We start from the raw sequence: 17,833 nt of genomic DNA, 5'->3' as shown, positions 1-17,833 counted from the left end.
GTCGACTGCTTAGAAATTTATCAAGACCTGAGGGGTATTGCACAAAAGTAGAATTTATAAATCCAGGATAACTGATTTCTCAGAACCTAGTCTAATCTGTGTGGCCTGGCTTGGCCTTCGTGAAACGCACCAAGCCAGGCTGCACAGATTAGACTAGGTCATCTAAAATAATTAAAGGTGTATTAGTCTCTGCCATTGTTAGAACCACTAACACGTTTATAGCACTTTATTTATTGTCCTTCATCACTGACTTCATTTAAAACACATTTGCAACTGTATCAGCCTTTTCAACTCCGGAATATTGCCAAACTGAAGACCATCCTGTCTTCTGATGACATGAAGACTGTCACCATTGCATTAATCTCCTCCAGGCTTGATTATTGCAACTCACTGTATCTGGGTATTGGCCATTCCTCTTTGTCTCGCCTACAGCTGGTGCAAAATGCTGCAGCGAGACTTCTGACTGGCACAAGGAAAAGAGAAAGCATCACACCGATTCTGGCATCCCTGCATTGGCTACCTATTAAATACAGGATTGATTTTAAGATTCTTTTATTTGTTTTTAAAGCCATTCGTGGCCAGGCTCCTCACTATATTTCAGAACTCCTCAGCCCCTACTCCAATTCCAGGCCTCTTAGATCCACGAATCAATTATTTTTAACTGTTCCTCGATCGAGGTTAGTGGGTAAGGGAGATCGTGCCTTTTCTGTGGCAGCTCCAAAGCTTTGGAATAATCTCCCACTTTGTCTCAGATGTTCCCCCTCCATTGACAGTTTTAAAACACATCTCAAGACATATTTGTTCTCAAAGGCCTTTGGTTGCTCTTAGAGGTTTGTAGCATCTTGAGATGATATTGTACTGTATTTCTTGCATTTCTTGCTTTATTTTTATTTATTTATTTTCAATTTGTACAGTACTTTGGTTGTTTTAAATGTGCTATATAAATAAACTTGACTTGACTTCTAATTATCTCAACAACTGTCATAATATATTCACCAACAACAAGCAGTTCTCATACAGCAATATAACCATAACACTGACACATGAATAATTATAAAAATAATGGTCACAAATTTAAATAATAACGGTGCTTTACTGAACATCAATATATACCATTTGTATTTTAATGCAGGCTAATAAAAATAAGTTTGCTGCTGAGTGAACAGAAAAGGCCCCAGGATTAAGAAATCCTGGCTGTTAGCCTGGTCAGGAGCAGGCTAGCTGCACAGAATAAATCTCTATGGTAACTTAGGTGCTTCTGCTTTCATGCAACCAAGTCAAGGCTTAACTCATCCAGGATAACTGGAATATCCTGGCTTATCCCTTATCCTGGTTTTGTGGAATAGCCCCCTGGAAAGACTTTCCAGACTTACCTTGAGTGCCTCCAGTCCTGCCTGGATAACAGGTCCAAAGACTGTCTCTGTCTCCCTGGTGTCTGCAAACATCTCTGGGATCTGGTCCAGCAAACTGGAAAACACAAACAGCATGTCAGTAAACCCGATCCATTAGTCTGTCCAAACACACCTCATGTATTTGCTAATGTGTGAGTGTGAGTGTGTGTGTGTGTTCCCACCTCTCGATAACAAGCCGGCTCTCGTTTACGTTGACAAGGAAGCCGTCGAGCAGGGGCACAAACATGTCCGATACATCTGACACCACCAACATCTGGGGCTGGGCCAGGCTCGCCTTGACGTTGTAGAAGTGCAAAACCTTATTGTAGGTGACAAAACCCACCCGCACTACGGAGTCCATTTCTGGGTTCTCCCTGGATGCAGAAACAGATGATGAAATGGGAGAATAGTCAAGTTTACATTTCCGTATATGAGCTGGAACTTCAGCTCAATGTAAATCCTCACTTTCCATCTCTACTTCTCTTTGCTTCCTTCCTCTCTCTTTATCTCCTCACTTCATTCTCATTCATTCTTCTTTGCCTTATTTTCCATTACTCCCACTTCCCTTCCTTGCTGCATGCTTAATTTCTTCCCATCCTATCCTTCATAGCATTTCCCTACTTTATTCCATCTTTCCTTTTATCAGTCTTTTCCTCACTGGTTCAATGTGTCTCCCCTTTTCTCCTCTCTTCTTCCTCCTGTCTTTCTCTGTTCCTTTCTTTTCCTCCTGCTCATCCCTTGTGTATTTCTGTGTTTGAGTACCTGGGCAGGTAGTCTAGGAGGGTCTTGAGTTCCTGGCAGACAATGTTGACCATCCCGCTCTTCACAGCGTTGTAGGACACATCGATAAGGAAGATAAAGGCTGGAGGCTGTGGAATCTTGTTGTTCTGTTGGAGACAAGTAAATACTATGTATGAAGCCATGTGTAAATAATAGTTATATTAATCAGACAGACAGATTCTGCAACTTCATTTGCTCATCAGCTGAATAGCATCAGCTTGGTGTATCAATACAAATCACAAAGGCCTTTTATAAAATCTTTCTTTCTGAAAGTATCCAAAGAAAATTGACATTTCCAATACATTGTAATCACCGATTCAATCTTAGCATACAACCAATCATAGGGTTGGTGTCACACTAGGGTTGCACGATATTGAAAAAATGTGATATTGCGATATCAATTATGAATATTGCGATATTGATATTAATTTCGATATTTTTAAACATATGTAAAATTACGAAAGTTACAGGAAAACACATCAAAATAGATTCATAACAAATTAAACAAGTTTTCTTACAACACAAGATTTATTTCAACTGACAGTCATATTGGACTGGTACAGGACATGTTTTACTGGTTGTACAATATAAAATAAATAAAGAGAACAGGACACAACTTGGCTTTCTCTTCTCTGATTCGTTCCGTTTAGTTGTCTCTATCTATTTCTTCACTTACACTGTCACACGCTCCATAGGGTTTGTCACGTAGTAGACCCATGTGCTGCCGTGCACTAACGTGCAAGTGGCACGGTAACCACGGTAACTGGCCAATGAAACATGATCATTATAGCGTTTCAAGTGGGCTCTAAATCAAACACAACTAAGCCACACAGCCAACGGACGGGACACAGCGCTCCACAAAATAAACAAAATATTGCGACACTTTTGATATATCGCGATAACGATATTGAGTCGATATAGCTTGCACCCCTATGACACACCTGCAGCATTGAATACACTGTATCCAAAATGGCATCTTTTATTTTTGTCAAAGTCATCAGGGTGGTATATTAATGTAAAACTGTATGTGGGTACGTTTCTCTACTCTAATAACTAATATGACAGAAATTGGACAGTACAGGTCCTTATTTTGGTTTAGTAAGCTCCATATCCCATAAATACCAATATCGATCCAGCACTCGTCAGGGTAACAGAATGTATTGTTAGCTGACCTGCACAGAATCCCTTCCAAGCGAATACCAATGAAATAAAAAGTAGAACAAACCAATTTCAGCGAAACTCAATTAAGACAGTTACCTACAGGCTTTGCTTTTATTAGTTCATTGGATAATAACTGAGTAAGACTGGCTTGTTTTTGTAGATTGTTGTTGACATATTTGTTAATTATTGTGTCATTCTGACCTGTGATAAAATGAAACAAGCTTCTAGAGAGTTTAGAGAGAATTACTTTTGCAGATCCCTGAGGGGAACCATGGGTAAACGATCTGCTGCAAAATCTATAAATTGGAATTTTGAAGTGCATTAAAATACCAAAACAAAGCTCTTAGAACAATGATCATGGTTGACTAATCTCCAGAGTCTAATGAAAAAAAGGTCTGTTTCCTGCAGAAAGGACATACCTTACAGTAGTCGACAGTGGCCACAAACTCGTAGCTGCCCAGCGACAGCTCCGGCCTATCATAGCAGTCCACCCTCTTACCAGTGTGGTCCAGATGCTGGAAGTAATGTGGAGGCACTATGGGAAAAGAGCAGGAAGGGCAAACAGATAACGACAATAACAATGAGTTTAATATAAATATTTGTTAAAGTTTTAATACATGAAAACAGACACAAACTCACCCTCTGTGACGCAGCTGCAAAAGCCACACTGGAAGCGCCGACCTCCCTCTATGAACTGCATGTATGGACACATGTAGGCCTTGCAACGGTTGCAGCGGACTGGACCAGCCTCGCCGTGGTCAACCAGGTATGGAGGAGTCTGACGAGAGATGTGATGAAAGGAGTAAGAGAAGTCTTAACCGATAATCTGGATATCTGAGGTTGACAGACTTGATTCATACAATTTAGCTATGAGGGTGACTTCCTCTAAAACCCTAATGTGGGCAGAATTACTGAAACAGGTGTTAATGTGATGTAATATAATATTTACACCCTGTTTCATATGAAGTGGGTTTTCTTGCTCAAATGATGTAACATAAAACTAGTCTACTCATTTACTTTGTGATGAGTGCATGAAACAAGGTCATGCAGCCACTCCCACCTCTGTGATTTTGAAACAGATTATCCCACTGACATCACAGGCATCCTGTCATTACAAACTACGTACCAGGCATTGCCCTGAAAATTAATCTCTTTTCAAATCAGGTTAAGGGTTAAAACGGTCCAACTGAAAATCTGAGTGGAAGACAGAGCTGCACTGTTGAACCGACAAATGAGGAGTGGAGAGCAAAGCAAGCTTGTTGTTGGGTCAGATTAACACTACTATCTAAACACTTACGCTTATTTTATTATGGGTGATTCTAACAATTGTGTTTATTTAATCATTTGGTATTATATATATATATATTCTTTTTTTTTATTATTATTATTACTACTATTTTTTTTTTTTTTTAAAGTGCTTGTTATAATTTACCATAGCCATAAGGCATGTATTCAAATGTCTTGTGTTATTTGACCAACAGTCCAAAGCAGAAAGATATTCAGTAAAACACTTACATCTTGCATGACGTCTATAAATGTGTCTTCTTTTGCTTTCTGATGGCTTTAAGATTTACACAGTTTATCTCTTAGATTATATTGTGTCATGCAATAACTGCCACAATTTCAGACAAAGTCCAGAAAAAGAGCCCTGTCTATATTTGGCTTACAGCATTTACAATACAGGAGAGAATGGAGAGATGGGGAAGGTGGGGGGGGGGGGCATTGCTCACCTCATCTGGCGGCAGCGTGGCGAGGGGCTTGATGACAGCGGCCAGAGGCACCTGAGACTGCTTGGCCATATCGGCTGTGCAAGGCACATTGTAGGCCGTACAGCGAACAAACCTAGGACTGGCATTCCCTAAACAGACACAGAGTCTCCATTAATATCAAAATCTTTACACAATCCATGTACCTTTCCGAGACGCAAAGTTTGTTTAATGTTTCTGATTTTTGTTTTGCTAGTGGGTGAAGAAAGTGACCTTAAGAATAATTCTGTGAGATTGTGATCAAAAGGTCACAAGTTTAATTTCCTGAACCCTTTTGGAAGATGTGGGTGAGAAGCTGCCAGATGTGAATGTGCTTACAGGAAGTAGAACCTACCTTGGTCTTTGGCCTGGAAGTTGGTGGTGACCAGCGGTGGGACCTGACCTCTGACCCCTGTGTTAAATGGCTCCGTGCACTTAGCTCTGTCATCCTCTATTACCTGGATCTAAAAATGAGGGAGGACGACAACAATATCCATAATTTATACATGTTTACAGCATAAATACACACGTTAGTAGGGGTGTGACGAGACACCCAGCTCACGAGATGGACGAGACACGAGATTGGGTTCACGAGATCGAGACGAGCCGAGATTTTAACACTATTTTAGAGAAAACTTCAATGAAGAAATACGACTGGAAAAATAGTCCTTTATTTAATCGAAAGTCTCAAAATGAAAAATGAGCAATGAAAGGTTTTGCCACAAACTCAAAAGACTGGCTTCTCTCCTGTATAACTAACAGTTACACTGTTACTTATTCCATATGTAGGTGGAGAGAGAGTCTCTTCCCTCAGAGAACCAAGGTTACAACGTAACCAAGCGTTTTCTGGCAGTAGTTGAGACCAGTTGTTTTGGACTTGGATTTGTCATTGTACAGTAGACAGAGAGAAATAAAGCTTATTTTACTATTGTTTCACATTGATTACATTCTAAAGCACAAATAAATTACCATTAAACACATCAACTGATGATTTTTGTGAAGACAGATGCTCTTTTCTCCTCCTCTGCATTTTATTCATTGCAGCAGTAAACAATTAGGCTACTCTAGTATCGATTTAGGACCATTATAGGACGAACGGAGAACATTTCTCCTTGTTTAATATCATTAAAAGTAAAGTTAGGTTTTGCTGTCCGCTTCCCGACTCATTTTAAAAAGGGAAAGAGAGTGGTCTGCGTGAGACAGCGCCACAGTGAACTGCACGCTGCAGACGTGTGTGTGTCTCGGCCAAGAGATGGGGGGGTGGGGGAGAGAGACAGAGAAAGAGAGAGAGAGCGGCAGTACTCTCTAACGTTCTAACGCTGGGTTTTACAGGCAGCTTTTTTCTTCCGCTACTGCTCTGCAAAAGTTAACTCTGAGTCAACTTTGGAGAACGGGCAGGGGGTTCTTCTATGCTAATTTTGAGGTCAAAGTCAGACTCATCCGTCATGCTGACTGCTGCTCTGCACTTGTGTACTGATATCGCGAGACCTTTTTTACCTCAACGAGAAATTTCGTCACGTTTTAATCTCGCGATATCTAGTGGGACGAGATCTCGTCACACCTCTACACGTTAGTTCATGATATATCGTCTATGGGTCTCAAAAATTCTAAAAGAAGAACATTTAACACACATGCAGGAGACGACTTTTACACAACCCCTCCACGCACGTCATGACTTAGGTGACATACGGCACAAATTCATGCTAAAGTACAGTACATTGTGATTCACAAATATGACAAACTGACTTAAAATCAAAACTAAATGACATCTCCTGGAAAAAGCACAGGATTTATCAAGGCATGCCATTAATGCATGGAATTGTGGGCAAGTCAAAACATCGCAGGCTAGCATGCAGGGCACAGAGAGGAGGTTTTGAGGCGGTGGCTGTCTGAGCAGGATGACTGACAAACCATAAACACTACTCTCAAGTTCTCAAACTAAGATAGGCTGCCTCAAAGCCCTGATCAAACACACAGAAACAGTGAGATGGGAGTGAGGTAGTAGGAATGACCAACACAGGGTTAAGATGAAGTGCATAGGATGAGAAGTGGAGGGGAAAACTGACAATGATTGCTTTAAACAGAGACATATCTTTGGATAATGTCCTTAAGATTATTAGTATTCTGAGGAAAGCCACAATTATATGACTTATATAGAATAATCCTTATCACGGTCTCTAAAACAGAAATGAGTCTTAAAGGAATAGTTCAGCATTTTGGGAAATGTGATTTCTTGCAGAGAGTTGGATGAGAACCACCTGTAAAATGTGGATTTGTCATTTTTACACTTATGTTGTTGTATGAATTAAACAAATGAGATACGTGTTAATTAGTGGTGCTGGTTGGCAGACTTTGTTTCCTTTGGACAGAGCCAGGCTAGCTTTCTCCCCTGTTTCCAGTCCTATTGCTAAGCTAATTTAATTGGGATGTATCAATCTTCTCATCTTACTCTTGTCAAGAAGCAAATAAGCATTTCCCCCAAAATGTCAAACTACTACTATTCCTTTAAACAATGTTATTTTCACTAGTGTTTAGTTTGGACCGCGACAATTTTATTTGGGCATTAGTGCTGGAATATATCAGATACCAAACTGTATCTGTGATACATGTACAGCCCTAGTGTATGTTTCCAGTCCAACTGGGTAGGAACAATTCTGGTGAAACATTAAATAGCAGGGATGGCTGAACCGTTAACATAATACACAACATGTGTCTTTAACATAAGTAGTGTAAGTTCTTCTTATTTCCAACAGGAGCCCATCTTTCACATAGTGACTATCACTGACTTTGAGTGGTTAGAAGGACAGAGCAGGAGGTGAAAGCTGTGGGTTAGTGCAAGCGGCAGAGAGGACCGGATGAAGCAGAGGAAAAGGCAGGCACACAGGAAACTTACTGGGCTGGGGATAGCGTCTGGATCTATTCTATGTCTTGATTTCTGCACAGCCGGCATGTCAGACGCTTGCTTTACATTCAAAAGTTTGTCCAGCAAATTGTGCAAAACAGGACAAAATAAAAAATATAAAAAAAGAGTGAAAATATAAAAAAGGAGTGTGAGAAGAGAAAACTCAGCAAGACTATGCCGAGTAGCAGGCAGCACTGTTATTCAGAGAGAAACTGATCAGTAGTATTGATTATAGATTAGTGGTACTGTAGACTATGACAGTCAAGCGCGAGTAGATATAAACTAATATAAGCCTGTTTGACACACATGCTAAGCTGCTCTAAATGTAAAGATGTCTACAGAAGCTTACAAAGTTAAAACATTACTGTTAGACTTCTGTGGTGCTAGAGCTGGGCAATATCAAGGTATAAATAGGGGCATTCTCAAAAATCAACTATCATACTATCACTATACTGTGATATCCAGTAGTGAATGTGATGTCCCAGGTTAAGTTAACACATTTATGCTCATTTCATTTCTTAACTTTTCTCAATTTTAACAAGTAAAAGCCCCCCAAAAAACTCTTTTTTTAAAAGCAGATCAGGCCTAGAAGGCAGCAATTAAAAACAGCATTATGACAATAAAAACAACAACATTAACAGGCCATGAAAAACTGAGATTACCCAGTTACAGATATTTGGATTCTTATTGGACTGCATAGTAAAGTCAATTGTAATATTGAACTAAAACTGTGGTTGTTTCATTCATTTTGTCAAAAATACTCTATGCTAAGTGCTTGGTATCATAAATTAAGATGACAGCTCTGGTTATCATACCACAATGTGATAATATCATAAGAAATCCAGATCAATATAAGGATGATTTACTGCCCAGCCCTAAGTGGTCCATGCATAATCATATGCACTCAAGTGTCCATTTTATTAGGTTAACACATTTATGCAATTCAATACAACAGCTCAGCTATATAACCTTCATGAAGTTTATAATGTTCGTTTTTTGTTGACATTGTCATTAAATTCAATTATATGTTTATTATTGATGGTTTAACGTGGTAGTGTAGTGAACTGAACTACATTATATTGAGGTGTTCCTATTTTTTTGTCCCCACTGGACAGCTCATGTTTACATACATGGGGGCAGAATATTAAAAAAACAACCCTGAATATAATGCATTTCAGTACAACACTACTATGTCCTCAATACTAAATTGAACTAAAACCTCTATGACTGTCAAAAAGAACAATAATACGCATCGTAAAATTGGACTTTATGCTACAACAGCTGTAGCATTAACAGTATCAAATTGTTTTAGATTATGCAGGTGTACCTAATATAGTGGACACTGAGTGTACATGTCACTTGCAAACTCACTCTGGAAAATGCCTCTGGAAAAGTCATCTTTCCTCACTACTACTTATCTCAAAACATGGTGTAAAGAACAGAAATGGACAGAGATAAACAAACAATCAGCATGGGTGCTGGGTCGTAAACTAAGAAATTTGGTTTTAAAAAGTATGTGCGTGTGTTTTTGCATCTGCTCACCGGGCTAGGAATGGCATCTGGGTCAAGTCTTTTCTGTGCAGGGGGGCCAGGAGCAGGGGCTGGTGCAGGGGCTCCGTAGTTTGGTTGCCCGGGATAAGGACCTGCATAGCCAGGCTGAGGACCTCTACCCTGTCCAAACGCACCTAAAGAGAACAAGAAAATATATTAGTGATGGAGAAACAACACAAATCTATTTAGCTTCCACTTAGTGGGCATTCACACAGCCTGCGTCGGCCGTCAGACGGTGCGGCAAAAACGCAAGTCTTTCCATTAATTTTGAATGGGGGTAGTGCGTTTAGGCACTACCCCCATGGGTTTGATGCAGGGGTGACAGTCAAAAAAACGCAGCAGGCCTGCGGCGAAAAGTTGAGACCGGCTCAACTTTTAGAGAATCGCAACCCCAAGCCACGCTGCAGTGGCCAATCATGTAACCGGCGATCAGACTTGTCAGTCGGTTTTGAGGCGGTGTGAGAATCCCGTGCAGGAAACATCACTGCCACAAGAAAGTTTTAAAACACGAGACACAAGCACTGAACTGCCCAGGAGTTTGTGTGATGGCTGAATGTTTGACAAACAACAGACAGTCGATCTGTCTCGCTGGTCTCTTTTCTTTCTCCACATCCACAAACATCGAGATCTATACGATCTGACGGAAAACAGTAACTGTGAAATATAAATTATACTTGTGCCACATTGGGTGGTTAAAGAACACAACAGGACGTAACACAGATAGGCTATTTCGGTGACACCGCCGCACAACCCTGTGACAAATTGCCAGATTGCTTATTTTGGTCTGAATGGGCCCTTAGTGGCCGTCTCCTCACCATTCTGCTGAGGAGGGTATCCTCCCTGCATGCCAGGCTGAGATGGAGGCTGCTGCATGGGCCCAGGAGGGCATTGCGGGCCCTGTGGTCCTGGAGGCAGGTGGTTGCTCTGGGCCATGGAAGTGGGAGGCATCTGAGTTCTGATAGGAGGAGGACCTGATTGGTAAGGGTGTGGCTGTGATGGAGGGGGCTGCTGTTGGGGTGGCATGGGGCCTGGGTACTGGCCAGAGGGCATTGAGGTTGGAGGAGGCCCAGGAGGAGGAAAAGACCTAGGCTGAGAAGAAGGAGGGGGTGCTCTAGGTGGGAAGGAGCCCTGGGTGGGGGGAGGCGGGCCGGAGACGAAGGCAGGCTGGCTGACAGGTGGAGGTGCTGAGGAGAAGGGTGGCTGGGTGGGAGGGAATGACTGCTGCGGCTGGGACACTGGGGGAGCAGGTGCCTGGCTGGGTGGAGACACAGGACCCGAGTAGGAGGAGGGAGGAAAGGTTTGCTGAGAGGAAGAAGGTGGCAGCCCAGGAGAGGGGAACTGCCGTTGAGAGGTAGGGGGAAGAGAAGAGTTAAATGGCTGTTGAGAAGGAGGTGGTGGGCCTCCATAGTATTGTTGAGACGCTGCAGGGCCACTGGGAGGGGGTGGTTGGGTCGGGGCAGAGGACGCAGGGGGAGGGGCTTGGGTGTAAGATGGTGGAGGTGCGGCTGAGTAGGCGGTACTGGCAGGATGCTGTGAGCTGCGAGGTGGAGCTAAGGAGAGAGCAACAGACAGTGTGATCATCTCCAGTCTATGATACATGCAGCTACAGCACTCACATTTAAATCTTTGTTATGCCCACACCCCATGTCATTCTCTATTTACATAAATATTCCAGTTAATTACACTACACTCAAGTATAAATCAATCCAAATTTACCATATCCTGGCCCTGTAGGGGTTGGCGCTCCAGAGGTGATCTGCATCCCAGTCATCTGGCTAGTAACCTGCTGCATTGAGGGTTGGGGCCCGTAGTTTTGGGGATAGGAGGGTTGTGGCCCTGACAGGTTCACAGCTCCCTGGTTGTACAGCTGAGACGCAGCAGGCCTGGAAACACATAAATCTTTCAGTGAGTGTGTGTGTACATGCACTTAAGTAACCGGGTTAGTCAGTTATCTAGAGTAAGCTGATTAAACGTCATGTAGATGAGAAAATGTGGATTTCTGTAATCGGGGTAGGGGATTAGAGAAAACTGGATTCCCCCAGCTAGATTTCTCCTGGGGAATCCTGATTTCTTGGCCATGTTAATGAGTACCCTGTTTTTAACATGTACGCATGTGCAGGACCAGGACTTCACACAGGGAAAGTAGCAACAGAACGGCTGAATGAAAGGAGAGATCATAGCATATTCATGGTTTCTACACAAAGTAGCTTCTAGATGTTAAAAAAAAGTCCATTTGTTAAATTCAGACGCAACGGGAGGGAAGGCCCCGCTCTGTCCTCTCACTGCACCGTCAGTCTGCTTCAACACACATACACTCTGAAATAGTCAGGATCGAATGATGCAGCATCTTCTATCCCTAACACAGTTAAAAAGAGAAAGCCATGTTTCCAAAATACTGTTGGGGGGTAGAGGAAAAATGTCATTGACCTGACACATGCACTCGAATGCAGTAACCTGGTTACTACAGTGCATGTAAACGCACTGGTTAACATGAAATACTACCTTTGCAGTACCTGGCCTTATATTGTGTTCAATACCAGCACATTTAGAAAAAAGAAAACTGAATATCAGCAGCAACTGGAACTCCAGTTTTCTCTCAGATAATTTTCTATGCTAGGCGTTTGACAAACGAGCAACTGCTGTTTATTACAATTACATTTAGTGTGTTTTGAAATAATTATGAATAATAATGCTTTGGTTGGCTTGGAGTCCACTTTCACTCCCAACTAACTTCTTCTTGGAGGAGCACCAGGTCCTAAAGTTATAGACAGTCTCAGTGCAGTTTTTGGGTGTCTAAATGGATTCTGTCACCTGCTTGAATGAGCTGAATTTATGAAGTGAAACACGTAGAATTTGAATGACCTGCTACAAGTTAACCTCAAGTAGGAAATTTAAAAAAATGTCATCATAGTTGGCATTAAAAACACAGGTTGACTGAATACACTTATAAAAAGAGAAATAACAACCAATCAACATGTAATTACCTAGGTGGGGCCTGTGTCATAGGTGGGGGTCCATTCTGCATGTCCCCTTGACTGTACTGATTATATGGTTGAGGCGCCGAGATTGGAGGGGCGCCAGAGGTGGGAGGACCCCGGGCAGGACCTGAAATGCAGGGACAAAAGATTACTAACATACCTGCAAAAAGCATAACCACTCCCTGCAACAAATAATCCCGAATTCATTCCGATCCCAATTTTCTCAATGTGACGAGATTAGCGCAGCGAGATAAACATGGCTATAGGCCACTGTGTTGCCTAAATACATTTTTAGAACTAACTGATTACATTCCCAGATTTTGCCTCTGGGTTTAGGAGCACAGACTACATACTACAAACTGGTAAGAGGGCCAGTCAAATTCATGGGTCTGATGTTCTGATGACGGCTGGAAATAGACACCAAACATCTGACAATTTTAGGATATAAAGTCTAGCTAAGCATCTTGACAACGTTAGCCTAGAAAAAAGGAGAGAGCGAGAGAGAAAAAGCACAAAACCCCTCTACCTTCCCTACTGGTCACTCAAAAACAACAACAATATGCATGTAAAAATACAATGTGAACAAATAGAAAATAAATATGACCAGGGGATGCAGAGATTGTTTTTGGAAAATCTATCACACATAATACAAGCATACTAGCTCACATTTCTAGGTAATACAAAACATTTGGTAATAAAAAAATGTCAGTAACTGGCTGGCTGTTATGCTTAACAATCACTGGCGTTAGGTAGACTCAAAAGAGCTTCTATTGTACATTGACAAAAGAGCATGGCAGAAATAATAATGTCTGTAGGTACACAAGGGATTCAATGACTGCAGAGCAGGTGGAGTGTGAAATGAGTAAGAAAAAGAGAGGAGGCAGTTACCTAAGTCAAGAGGAGAGGAGAGGTCAGAGACTGGGTTGGCAACCACAGCCTTAGAGGGAAAGTTTGTGAAAGGAGAATAACCTGAAATACAAGAAAAGAGGAAGGCAAATACAGAATGATGTAGGTAATTGCTAAAAAGCAACGTGAAGATATAAGAGGGGCAGTCAAGATTCAGATTAGTGTATAAAGGCACAGTGTTGTTCTCATACATACATGGACAATCACATGGTGAGAACAAGGTAGGTAGGGGACTCCAAGGTTATGACTATGAGTGCATAAAGAGCATCACAGCTTACCAGGGTTGCATCTCATAACACTTATTTGATAGCTCCTCGACTCTAGGGCTGAAACGATTCCTTGAGTAACTCGAATAATTCGATTACTAAAAATCCTTGACGCAAAATGATTTGCCTCGAAGCGTCGTTTAAACAATGTTACAAACGTATCGCTCACGGTGTTTCCGCACAAATGATTATTATTGTCGCACACCGGTCACACCTGCCATGAAACTGACAGCGCAGTTTACAAAATGAAGAAAGAGAGCGTAAATAGTGAGGGGCTAAGAGAAGAGACAGGCTGGAGAAAACGACAGAAAGCGTCCCAAGTTTGGAATCAGTTCCAAACATAATTAAAACGAGAACTCTGTACAGTGTGTCTACTGCAAACTGGAACTAGCTTACCACAATAATAGCATAACGTCAGTGTTTCAGCATCTCAACAGAAAACAGAGTCTAACTTAATCATCCATTCCACGAAGTGGACCCGACAAAAGTAAATCAGAGTCTAATGGACGATGAAACTACACCAAACACAACAACTACCAAAATCAAAGACAAGAAAATACGTAGTGGTGACCACAATTTGATCTAAAGAGCCGACTTGTTGACTATCCCTTCGGAAAAACAGCTGATTGTTGCGCACCATTTTCTCTCACTCTCTCTCTTCACGGAGAAACAGCTGATCAACGATCTACTAGCATAACAGAGCTGTGTGAAATTGTAATCAAATATATAAATGAAAATAGGTTGAGTATAACTAATATTTACATATAGGCCTATATACAGATCAGTCTCAGGTTGAAACTTGTAGTTCTGAAAGTTAAGTTGCACAACTTAAGGTAATGTTTAATGTATGTTTAATGTATGCCTTAGTTTGAGGTTGTTATTGTTATTGGTTGTTATTACATTGTTTTATTTAAAAACAATGTAATATGACACTTAAATGCACTTAATGTTTAGTTTTTTGAGAGATGATATTGTAAGCAATGTAAGCAATACAAATTGTGCTTTTTTCTGAAAATTAAACCAAACTATTGTATATAATTGCCCTTCAATAAAACAAAAGTATTTCTTATCCGATTACTCGATCATGGAATTATCGGTAGAATACGCGATTACTAAAATAATCGATAGCTGCAGCCCTACTCGACTCCTCGGTCCTCTGCTGAACCGGAAGCTGTTGTCATTCCTTGGCGAAGGCCATCTCAAAGCTCTTATTTCTGCCCCGAAAACCGAGGAGCGAGCATCGAGGAGGGATCACCGAGGAGCCATGAGCGAGGATACACGAGAGCAACCTTCCCGGAAGCCGTGCAGCTGAAGGAGTTGTTAACTCGGCCCAAACAGCTGACGAATTCATGTGACGCTTCAGAGGAAAGGACGTCTCATCCCTCTAAAACACATTTGCTCGTTGCCTCTCTCCTCCCATGATTTCCTCGCGTCTCTCCGGTGCCTCCTCGATGGGGACTAAAGCATGATTTATGGTCCTGTGTAGGCTTAACGCAGAGCTTTCGCCGTAGCCTAAGTAAGTGGCCTGAAGTTTATATTTGGTGCGTTGGTGTGTGTGTGCAGGGCCAGCATGTGTGTGTGTGTGTGGGGAGTGTGTGGTAAAACGAGTGAGAGAGTAACGGCGATTAGCTTCGCAGCGACTACCGGCTCTAGAGTCATAGTGAGAGAAACAAAGTGTCTCCCCTGTTCTTTCTGACCACGGTGGGAAATCTGTGCAAGGAAAAGTTAACCCTCTCCTTGATTTCATGTTGTTTATGGAGAAGGAGAACCAGGAAATGAGTAGAGGGAAATGCAACGCTACCAAGCCACAGCCAAGCGACGTGAGTCATGCCGACGTGTACTTTCACTTTTCGAGAGGTGCACGTCGCTAGGAAGGGAGGCAAGTGGAGGAGTCATGGTTTTAATTTAAGGGTTATGAGATGCAACCCTGGTGTCTCTCTCTCTCAACTCACTTGTACACAAACTTGTTCAGAAGCAGCACTTTACCTTGTGGTGGAGCCCCAGGCTGATAGGCTGAAGAAGGGCCGTTGTAGGGTGCGTAAGGTGCGGGGTATCCCCCATCCAGGGGTGCGTAGCCGGGTTGGCCATAGCCAGGCTGGGGCTGGCCATATGGAGAGGCCATTGGAGTGTGCTGGTTTACATTCATCCTCAGTTCATCCCTAAATCTGGAGAGAAAAAAAGTGTTACTCTCATAATTCAAGACTAAACTTGTTTAGCCTGTTTGCAGGCTGTAAACAGAGATTTCACCACCAGGACACCTGGAGTGTAAAATCCTGTAAGACAGGGAGGTTATTAATGACAAAGGCTGTTATGACAGTCTTGGGTTCCCCTGATCCAATCTGCCCACACAGCACTTCTCACTCCATGAGGAAAATGTGGACTATAGACAGAAGCTAAAAAAACACAAACAATTGATCTGAGTAAGAATGTATCCTGCCAACTCTCTCCCTTACGAACAAATATTCAGCAATTCAGTTTAATGTTCTTCAACATATAGGGGAAACTTTTCCATATTCAACTAAAAACAAAGAGAATTTAAAGCAGTCCTAAGATATACATGACCCCAACTGAGTGTGCGGTCACAATGCACCTGAACTAACAAACAGGAAGAGTAATGCAAAACACTTCAAGCTTGCACAGCTTGGCTCTAGAAGTTTCACACACAAATCAAACTTTTTCTGTGACTGTAAAATGTCCTGGTTCAGTGACAACACCTTTATTGGCTTTTTATGTTTACATTGACCACACCTACAGTTTGCATCTCAATCACTGAGTTCACACACACACACACACACACACACACACACACACAGTAGACCAACACTTAAACCAAACAATTTCAATAATTTAAAGCAAAACAGACACAATCCACAAGATACGGTGAAGATGTGTAATGTCTAATGGACGCATGCATGTGCCTGAGACTGAGTGTTTACCTGAGACTAAGTGTTTACAGTTCATGAGAAGACCACAGAAGGTAACTTAGTGGGGCAGTGAGTCAACTTTATGAGCATGATAATTCTTGCTTATCACATGTCAACTTTAACCTTGCTAACAGAGCTTCACGAGTGCCGTTGTTTATTCAATTGGCTTCTGGAGAACCTATATGACATGAGTGATGAGTATCATCTAACAGATAAACATGGGCTAAACGAGCGGGGTCTTTGAATAATTCAGCAGTGCAGGTGCCACAACGAGAAATACAATCGCTGGAGCCGTACAGCTATTTATTATTTCAGGCCTACCAAGTGACCCACATCTGCTCTCCTGTCTGGGTTGCATATTTAAGAAACTAGGTAGTAAGCAAGTTCAATAGAAACAGTGCACTATTCAAAACAAGTAGAACAACGTATTCTTTGAGAATAATAAATGCCAGCTTCGTAAGTTAGGGGTGAAGTGTGATAGCAGCAAAGCCGAGGAAAGCTAGCGAGCGTAGCAGTGTGCTAACGGGAAACAACCTCAGTGCCGCATTACAATTAGCTCGCGAGCTAACTTACGTTAACATGTCAACCAAAACGCTCAAAACACAGAGCCTGGTTAACATGATAGGGCGGTTACGAGTCTAACCAAATTTGATTCAACAACCTTCCAAATCACAAGGGTTAACTTAGCTTGCTAAAGTTAGCAACCAGACAACCATCATAATGACAGCAGTGGTTGAATCAGCTGTGACCAAAACGCCACAACCGGAGGTAGCTAATAGCCTACTAGCTCAGCTAAGCTAGTAACCACCAGCTATTTCACAGAGCGATGCTAGCCGTGCCATAGCATTAGCTAGCATTAGCAAACGTAGCAAAATCCAAGCTCTACTGTCAAGCCGGACAGAGATGTCATACATTAACTGGTGTCAAATCGAAACCTACCTCCAAAGTGTTGTAAATAGTAAGGCTATCCTCTGCTCGGGGGAATCTGTGAAACCCGGTGTCCGACAAACTGTGAAGCCGATGTCGTCCCGGGGTGTTTCTCACTAATCCCTTCTTGGTGAGCAGAAGCGGACATTCGGCGGAACTGCTGCAGCGCTGTGCCACGTCCACATCCGGGCACCGCAGAGCGACTTCCTCCACATTCACACACATTCACCGACAGACAAAACTCTACAATATATACATATAACAGCGAAAAATAATAACACTTATAGCCCTAGGCCTTGAAA

General features: G+C 42.1%; 1 protein-coding gene across 4 annotated transcripts in view; it reads right to left on the bottom strand.

The window, feature by feature from the left end:
* The window catches only part of sec24c (SEC24 homolog C, COPII coat complex component), a 28,690-nt gene extending 10,963 nt beyond the window's left edge, over positions 1-17,727 (bottom strand). The window contains exons 1-15 of one of the 4 annotated variants that reach the window (XM_031314744.2): positions 17,544-17,727; positions 15,667-15,845; positions 13,397-13,477; positions 12,515-12,635; positions 11,247-11,413; positions 10,346-11,080; positions 9,522-9,664; positions 7,971-8,039; positions 5,433-5,541; positions 5,063-5,190; positions 3,972-4,110; positions 3,752-3,867; positions 2,154-2,278; positions 1,574-1,765; positions 1,374-1,467 (exon numbers count right to left, since the gene is read on the bottom strand). In XM_031314744.2, the coding sequence (XP_031170604.1) occupies positions 1,374-1,467; positions 1,574-1,765; positions 2,154-2,278; positions 3,752-3,867; positions 3,972-4,110; positions 5,063-5,190; positions 5,433-5,541; positions 7,971-8,039; positions 9,522-9,664; positions 10,346-11,080; positions 11,247-11,413; positions 12,515-12,635; positions 13,397-13,477; positions 15,667-15,826 (2,379 nt within the window). In that variant the 5' untranslated portion in view covers positions 15,827-15,845; positions 17,544-17,727. The remainder of the gene's footprint in view (positions 1-1,373; positions 1,468-1,573; positions 1,766-2,153; positions 2,279-3,751; positions 3,868-3,971; positions 4,111-5,062; positions 5,191-5,432; positions 5,542-7,970; positions 8,040-9,521; positions 9,665-10,345; positions 11,081-11,246; positions 11,414-12,514; positions 12,636-13,396; positions 13,478-15,666; positions 15,846-17,543) is intronic. The other 3 variants (XM_031314745.2, XM_031314746.2, XM_031314747.2) reach the window with 3 other exon arrangements.
* Positions 17,728-17,833: the final 106 nt, after the last annotated feature.

Source organism: Sander lucioperca, chromosome 22 (assembly GCF_008315115.2).
Source record: "Sander lucioperca isolate FBNREF2018 chromosome 22, SLUC_FBN_1.2, whole genome shotgun sequence".
Classification (NCBI taxonomy): domain Eukaryota; kingdom Metazoa; phylum Chordata; class Actinopteri; order Perciformes; family Percidae; genus Sander; species Sander lucioperca.
Note: the sequence above shows the minus strand (reverse complement) of the source record. Positions and strands in the feature narration are given on the sequence as shown.